Source organism: Austrofundulus limnaeus, unplaced genomic scaffold (genome assembly GCF_001266775.1).
Source record: "Austrofundulus limnaeus strain Quisiro unplaced genomic scaffold, Austrofundulus_limnaeus-1.0 Scaffold1, whole genome shotgun sequence".
Lineage (NCBI taxonomy): Eukaryota > Metazoa > Chordata > Actinopteri > Cyprinodontiformes > Rivulidae > Austrofundulus > Austrofundulus limnaeus.
In genome coordinates, this window is record NW_013952403.1 from 5,280,093 (window position 1) to 5,288,805 (window position 8,713).

Genomic DNA, 8,713 nt, shown 5'->3' on the forward strand with positions numbered 1-8,713 from the left:
ACATAAAGTCATGCACTAATTAAAATAAAATAAAATAAAATAAAAGCTTATTGTCACTATAGCCACTATGGCCACACATCTACTGATTTAGTTACCCATATAAACGTGGTAATACATTTAGAAATGGATAATTGGGCCCGAAGAGGCTCCACATACATGGAAATGCTGCGCTCCACCTCTGGGCTGGAGCTGGTGCTTCACGTTGGCGCAGGAATAAATTTTAATTAATTCTGATTCATTTTTATACTGTAAATGTAAACACACATGCAGTCAGTGAGATGAATTTATTAGATCGTATAGAACCCAGAGCTGAACGGAAATATATATATTTTTAATATCAATACTATGAGCGCAGTGAGCTTATTGTCTTCTGCATACCTTGTTTCCAGTCTAGATGTAATATCAGCTACCTCCAGTCACCTACGCACAGCTGGATTGCACTTTCCTTCTGCCCTCATCTATGTCTTTTGAATATTCTTCCTCTGTGGCAATCTGCCATGCTGGAGCTCAGACCTTTCCTGGTGAAGAGGTGTTTTTACAGCACCTCCGATTTGCACTATGAAGCATAACAACCTATGCTACTCTATGCTCCTTTAGTAGTTTACAACAAAATATGTTATCACATATAATCTTTCCTATATGTTTTCCTCAATATATGTCTCAGTCTGCACTGCTGTACGTCTGTTCGTTTGTTCTTTCATTCCCATTTACAATCATTTTTTTTTAGCAGAAGTGCAGCCACTGTATCCTAAATCAGAGATACATTTGGATAGAAAAACAGAGCACAATAAGGTCTGGTGTTTTTAATCAATTATTTATTCAATATTTTAATGATCAGAGTGCCTGGGGTGATCAAAGGCAAGGTTCGAGCTTCACTGCCTTTGCTCGCTAAGACATCCCTCAGTACTTTGATGTGGTTCACCAACAAATGCACTCATCTTAAGCATAAGTCTCTCTCTCTCTCTCTCTCTCTCTCTCTCTCTCTCTCTCTCTCTCTCTCTCTCTCTCTAGTTTGAATTTGAGTGCTCTGAAACTACTATTTTTAAAGGAGTAGATTCAAGGGGAAGGTCACTGACCAACCAATACAGAGGAGTAAAAAAAAGGGAAATAAAACTGACACATTTACCGTCTCCAACAATTACAACTACTATTTTGAATGTCATGTAAATATGAAACAAGCTTAGGTCACCTTCTCAGATACTACACGCACGTTATCATATATTTAATTGGTTGGCAAGGTCTCCTGCGATGGAAAATATGTCMAAAAATCATGAATAAAACATTACTTGGGTAAGAAACAATGGCCTGATGGTGGTTTCAGGGAGAAAAAAAAAGGGAAGTAAATGACCAGTCATGTAATGCAAATGAGAAACTTGTCAGGCAGATCTCAGAGATGATGGTGTCAAACATGCAAAAAACATCAAGAAAAAAGTGAGAGAAGTCATCAACTTCTCTTTGTTTCCAACAGACATATAGACTGAAACAAGCAGTGCTGGTAAACCTTGTGGGAGTAAAACTATAAATGTTTTGTCTATATTATTAGTTTTGCATTGTGGTTATTATCCAATAGCAGAGACATGTAAAACAGACAGCTGCCATCTTGAAAAGACTACATCATCAAAGATTTGATACGTAATCGGTCATACAAATTTTAGTACCTAGTCAGTTGTTCTCTTTTGCTCAGTATCATTAAAAAAGCAATTTTGTAATTGCCTCTGTCTGTTTGTTCGTTTGTCTGTTATAAAATATGGATGTTCATCAACAGCTGATTCACTTTTGGAGCCAACCTTACTAAAGATGGCAGCTAGAATTCGTTGCAGTTGTAGCTGAGACACAAACATTTAACAAACAGAACAAGTACCTCTGTTTATAACTGTTCAGCAAGTATCACATCGGCAGGTTTTTTTTTTTTTTTACTGAGATCTTAATCTAWTTCTGCCTTCAAACAGAGCAGTTACATGTTACAAAACAAGTTGTGCGTGATTTGACAAAATTTACTTTAAAACACACCTAAATGGTAATAATTCTTACCAGTAAAACAAGGAGCTKTGAGCAGAAAACAAACATCATTTTTTGTGTCACTTAGTTGCAAATTCATTTCCATACCAAACAAAAGGGAAGCAAAACGATCTTCAGTTGGGACTTATTTTTTGTCKACTCATTTAGTATCACGATGCTGAAAAGAGTTTTTATTCAATAAAAAYGCCTGGTGTTTCCTGCCAAGCGATGATAAGACACATTATCCAAGCTTGTTATTTAAACAGCTTGATAATTTATAATTATTTTGTTCCCACATAAATACAACTCTTGTCTCAACACCAATATATAATCATATATAATTATTTATACAGTTCAATGCAATTAATATCTAGTAATGTGGTATGCTGTTTGGCCTCTTTGGACACTTTATATTTAATTGACTTCACTTGTTTGCCATAAGGAATTAGTTTGTGTTTGGTGAATATTTTTTGATTGTGTCTATCTATTCAGCAACAGCATCTTCTGATGAACAATTATGGTGGAAAACTTTGTTGACATGAACTTGTTTACTGGTGGCTGTTTTACCGTTTTACCACCATGTCAGACGTCTTGGCTTCACCCCTGTCTGCCAGATTCCTTCTGTTTCCTCGTAAATAAAGTCAGAATTTCTGATTATTATACACAGTACAAAGAAAGCTAAATTGCTGATTAAAAATTAAATACTCTTATCTCACTGAGAGTTATCTCAGTCCCCAGAGAGAGGATGCTATTTTGCAGGCTTGCGGGTATCTTTTGTTCCCAATTTAGAAGCTTGTCGTTGTTTATTGTTAATTTTTGATGCTTCATTTGATATTCTGTTCACTTTCCTCTCTGAAATGCAGGGAAAAACATCTTTATCATGYTGTCAGTTGCATGCAGTTGTCGTGTGCCTTGTGTTGTAAGGMTGTCAGGTTTGCCTTATTCTTTACATTTCTGGAGTTTGTACTCTTCAGCCTGTTTTGTCRTTGAGCTAGCTGCGCTCCAAAGTGTGCAGTGCAAACTCTGCATTTGAGTAAAAAAAATCAATATTTATCCTAATTCTCAGTTCCAGCTTGAAAAAAAAAGACTTTAAACTCACAAATCTATAAGGTTGTCAATGGTGAACTCGAGATGACTCTAAGAGGGTTGAAACGTTCTCAGCAGAGTTTTCTGTGTTGAATCTAGACTTTTTTGTGGTAAAAATCTAAAAGGTTCCTGTCATGACAGTCAAGTAAAATGTCTGTTTATTTTTTTACTTTTTTGTCRTTTCAGGAGGCCTGTCAACTTGGCAAGATAACGTCTGTGAATGTAAGTATTATAATCGGCTCTGCACCTTCTTCCATTTGTTCTGCCATTAGCATCTGTTCAGCATGATGTCACCTTTATTCATGCCTGTTATGTTTCAAATTTATTTATAGTCATGCTGTATATGATCACTAGCAAGAAAAATACAGTACTTTTACCACAAAGGTCAGAAAGTCTTTTTAATATTATATCACTTTCTTAGTGTTTAACATTGTAATAAAATAAAAGAAAACCCTCAGTATTGTCCCAGTATTGGTTAAAATTAGAATGTTTTTCACTTAGAGCCAGCATATCCTAATATGTCTGCTAGATAAACTGTGTAGTACAAAAATTAACAGAGTATTAAAGATTTAAAAATGTGTGTTTGTACGAACCACTATATATATACTGTATATATATATATATATATATATATATATATATATATATATATATATATATACTAGCGTTATTTTAGGGCAGCAGCGATCCACTCTGGTCTGAGATCCTTTCTGACTCAGGTATTCGCTTTTAAATCCGGTTAAAATTATCTTTTTTTTTGTCATCAAACCTGAGGTTTTTTCAAAGTTCTATCTGTAACAGGTAAGATTTTATTCATAACCCTTTCACAGGCCTCCACTTCAAAAGATTTGAACTATTCCTTTAGGACACAAGGTTTTCTTGATTTGATTTCAYAGAATAAATGTGTTTCTCGTGTTTCAAACTGATTCCTATTCAAGTCTTGCACACGTTAAAAAAAAAGACAAGATAAACAATATTTTCAGTGCGTGTTTTGTGTTTGAGTATCATCAACTAAATCTGTACAAAGAAGAATCCACAGCGGGATTAAAAAGGCTCAAAGAAAGAAAAAAAAAATATATAATTTAGATCTATTTTAGTTGCATTTGCTTTGTCATTTTAATTAACATACGCAAATGCTAAGTTTTGTTAAGTAAAAATATGTTAAGAYGCTGTTAAAATTGAACTGAAACATCATTAACGACCATTTCAGCTATAGTGTGATTTTGTGTGTGTTTTACTTAAGTCTTGGGTGTCAAACTCATTTTCTTCAAAGGCCACATRAGCATTATGGTGGCCCTCAAAGGGCCAGTTGTAATTAACTTCAATGTTTAATGTTCAACTTCAACTAAACAATAAATTTCACGTTCCTCATCTCGTTGCACTGTGTTGCTGACAAACAATAATTGAGCTCTACGTGGTATTTCCAGCATAGAAACACTGTTTAAATGCTTCCTTTTAAAAACACTGAAAATGGAAAATAAATATTACAGAAACAAAAGTATGATAGTTTCACTCACTGTTGAGTTGGCGTGAGTAGCAACTACTTGATTTCTGAACTCTTCCACTTTCTGAAAGAATTCTCACTAGAAGGGTGTTCCGATTTAAATTTATGACTTGTAAGTGGGCAATTCCCACTTCCCAGTACAACTGGGTTGCAGCAAAAGTAGCAAAAATTGAGCAAAATGGAGCTTTTACTTGGTGAATTTTACCAGCTTCCAGCAGCTTTTGAGCCCTGTACACCTCCACCTATAGTGGCAGGATGATTTCTTTGTATGAATAAAATAATCAACACGCTTTAAAGCATCATACACTTATTTTAAGACATTATTTTATTTAATCATTATTTGAAGCTCTTGCAGGCCACATAAAATGCTGTGGTGGGCCACATTTGGCCTGCGGGCCTTAAATTTGGCATGACTTAAATGTAACATGAATAGGGTTAAATATCGGTGGATTTTTTTAACCCACACTGCATTAATGGAGTAAAATAGAATATTACGCCTCAAAATTAACAGCATATCAACATCACAGCTTTTTACTCTTCAAGTTTTTGCCCCCAAAGTTGGAACAGTGTAAATTATTACTGAATTGAACAAAAATGTGTTGACATTTAAACTTTCTAATTAGTAAATGTTTAACTGCTTCCTAGTTTCTCACTATTAAAGTAACATTAAACCCCACTGTGTTTTGACATCTGACTGTTTCACTCCTTTGTTCCTTTCCACTCATCTTTTTTCCATCCCCCTGTGTACGCATATTCTTATTTTCGCAACTAGTTGTCAATCTGGCAAAAATAAAAAAAAATAAATAAAAAAATAAAAAACCTGTAAAAGTACATCTTTTTCCTCCAGAGCACAAACTAACATGCTGCTCCAACTTTTATACAGAGGTCAGCAAAATTTTGCTGAATAGTTTGTTTGCTCAGCTTTTCTAGCTTTAGTTTTTTTTAGCACATTTCTCCAACTCTCTGATTTACTCAAATATTTTTGTGGTGTGCTGTGAATTTATGTTATAGTATTGTTATTGTTATTACCACCGACTCTGTCGAAGCTAATGGCTATTTTTTAATAAAGACATGTCTGAGTAAAAGCCTTGTTTGCTCATACTGAGAACAGAACTCCTTTTGTTGAACTTAGACTATCATCATCATCACAGATGACTCAGTTACAGATCGAAATGATGAAAATTCATTTGATTTGTCACAGTAATGTCAGCGCACTTGCAACAATCACCTCCTTCACTCATGTTCCTGCTAACTCATCAGCTCACAAGCAGACGCACATCACCCAGCACAGCATAGGCTGCAATGGAACAACATGTAGCAAAATAAATAAATAAATACAAATCTTCACCCACCCCCCTTAAGGAAAAAAAATAGCTGAAGAGATTTTTGTAGATGTTGCACAATCTTGACATCATACAAAAGAGACATGTGGAACGCAGCATTTTCGATTGAGGCATTGCCACTTCACTGTTTTTCCTCTCTCCACACATAAGACATGTGTGCTATAACAAATCACCGTCTCCTCGGAGCAGATTTATGCAGGTCTAGGTGTGCCCGCGAGCTGATCCTTATCTGAAATGGCAGAGCCAATCTCCCCTGATTCACTTCTAAGTGGTCCCTGTTTATCACTCACAGCGAGGTGGTTGTCAGCCGGGTCTTTTTCTCTGCAGCGCCGACTTCTTTGCTGTTTTGAGAGAATGAAAGTCAAGGTAAAGTACACAGAACAATAAAACTCAAAAGAGCTGCGGTTTAGGAAAGGGCGAGGTAGCGGCCACTTAGCCTCTCCCATCCTCTGCCTCAGCGTAACGGACTCCTAATCTAGTAACGAGTCCTGTCCCATCTGTGTAGCTACGGGAGATGATGGGGAATAGATTTTCTGGCTTTTCTGTAGGAGCACTTGGCATCCATCTCTCCTGTTTATTTTATCTTTTGTGTACATACTTCTAAAAGCGRTGTTTTGTCAGACGGAAAAAGGCCTTTGTTTGGTCTTGATATCTCTTACGGCAGCTTGTCTTTGCTTTATGGATTTCTGGCAGCTTTTTTAAATAAGTGATTGTGCCTGACAAAACACTCACCTTGACTCCTGAATGTTTGTTTGYCTCCATCGTGTTTGGCTCCCCATTTTAATGTTTTATTTACATCCATCTTTACCACACTGTGGGGAAAAAATATTTATTCAAGAACCATTGACAGTACTTAATCCTAATATTACAGATCTAAATTATTTGGTATTGAGCAAATAGTGAAACCAAATCAGGCATTTCTTTTCTTTTTTTATTTACCATCTGGCATGACTTTTAATAAACAGGAGTCTAAAAATGAAGACACTGCCTTAGGCAAAAATGATTGTGTCCTAATTGTCACATGCAGCTGTTTATTCAAACAGATTCTAGATATCATCGTTGAAGCAAGGTTTTATTTTATTTTATTTTTAAATAATKACTATCAAGTGGAGAAGGAGGCATGCTTTTTTGTGGCGCTGCCAACCCTGTGTAAGTGGGCCCTTTCTCTCGTGCTGGAACCTGGGCTTTGCTTTTGCAACGGGTCCTCTGGTAATTTGAGATATGGCTGCCAGCTCTGTTCGAGAACAAGTAGATGTTCAGTTGACTTAAAAGCGTGTGCAAACATGGCACACAGAGCTGGATTGTGTTGCCAGAAAAGGTGCCTGGCGCCTTTTGGTGAAGTGAAATGCATATGAAAGCAGATATTTTTGAAAAACWGTTTTTATTCTGGGCATTTTTAGAAAAAAAATTATTGTTTATTTTAATCTTTAAACCCAATACAACAAAAAAGTTTTTTTTCTTCTGAATTATTTTGTAAATAAACTGAAGGCTGTYAATTCTTCTCCTGTTTTGTTTTCCCTCTTTTTTCTCTCTTTTTTCTTATTTTTCATTTGTCACTTCTTACCAGCACTTATAAATGAACACAGAGATTTATGGCCTCAGGATCTTAATGAATCAAGTAAATAGAATATTTAGCTGGCTGTTTTAACACCACGGTTCTGAAAGCCACTCAGTCAGGCTTTCAGGGTGCTAATTGTGTGGATTTTGGTTAGTCAACCCTCCCTGATAGTTTTTAAATGAACCTCTTTGTGCTCTTCAGTTTTGGCAGTTTGTCCTTCATCAGAGACAGAGTTTACTTTACTCTTCTTATTCTAGGTTCTTTCATTTTTCCCAACCTCTTTTGTCCTTATCAAAGAACAATATCTGTTTTTTATCTACGCACTGTAGTGGCTGAGGGGAAAATATGTGAGAAGAGAAACATCACCTCCCCCTGAGCTCAAAGAAGCATGTGTTAATGATGTTTTTAATTCAGGACCTGCATATTGCTTTAGTTGCTATAGCGATGATGAAAATTAAGGTAGTCATTTGTGCACCAGTTGTGTTTGCTTTAAAAAAAARAGACACTCTTATCAGTTTGAATAATGGATTGAATAAAATTCACTGCAATAACCAAAGCTGAGGGCGTGATAATATTTTATGTGTTTTAGTGTACAGTGTGATACATTGTGATGGTAGCCAAGGAATCGCGTACTAATGAATACTAGCCGTAGCCTCGTACGACTGTGACAGGACTGTTTTAGCTGTTTTAACCTCAAAGCCAAGTCAGATTATCTGTCGTCTTATTTTCTGTGTCCAGCTCAAACGTGARCAACATGAAGTCAGTATGAATGTCTGTAATCGTACAGTTTTGCTCTCTGCAGAACTCGGGTGTTGAACTTGGTTACACAAGAGGGACAAAATTCAGCACTTGGTCCAAGTCAAAAGCCAGTCTCTGTCAGTATTTACTGAAAAAATGTTGGTAAACAAATTAGTTTTCGAGAAATACAAATGATTTTTTCAAAATCAYAAGCTCTACATCACCTAATTTAATTTAAAATTGTAACCTACATTTCATAGATACATTGTTAGCATTTCTTTTTTATGCCTTACTCTCTATCAGAAACTTTTTGAGACAAGCAAAAAAGGGATTCTGAGAAACAAAACTTGTCAGCAGTGACATTTAACCTTCGAACATATTGCATGATTTTGTATTTTGTATATAATTTTGTTCACCTATTCATTTGTGTTGCTGTTGCATATGTTGATATTTTTTTTATACAAGCAGATGGCTATAATGTTTTAT

General features: G+C 35.7%; 1 protein-coding gene across 2 annotated transcripts in view; it reads left to right on the forward strand.

Moving 5' to 3' along the window:
• The window catches only part of pcdh11 (protocadherin 11), a 158,528-nt gene that overhangs the window by 84,837 nt on the left and 64,978 nt on the right, over positions 1-8,713 (forward strand). For both annotated transcript variants that reach the window (XM_014006429.1, XM_014006437.1), the window contains one exon: positions 3,271-3,306. In XM_014006429.1, the coding sequence (XP_013861883.1) occupies positions 3,271-3,306 (36 nt within the window). The remainder of the gene's footprint in view (positions 1-3,270; positions 3,307-8,713) is intronic.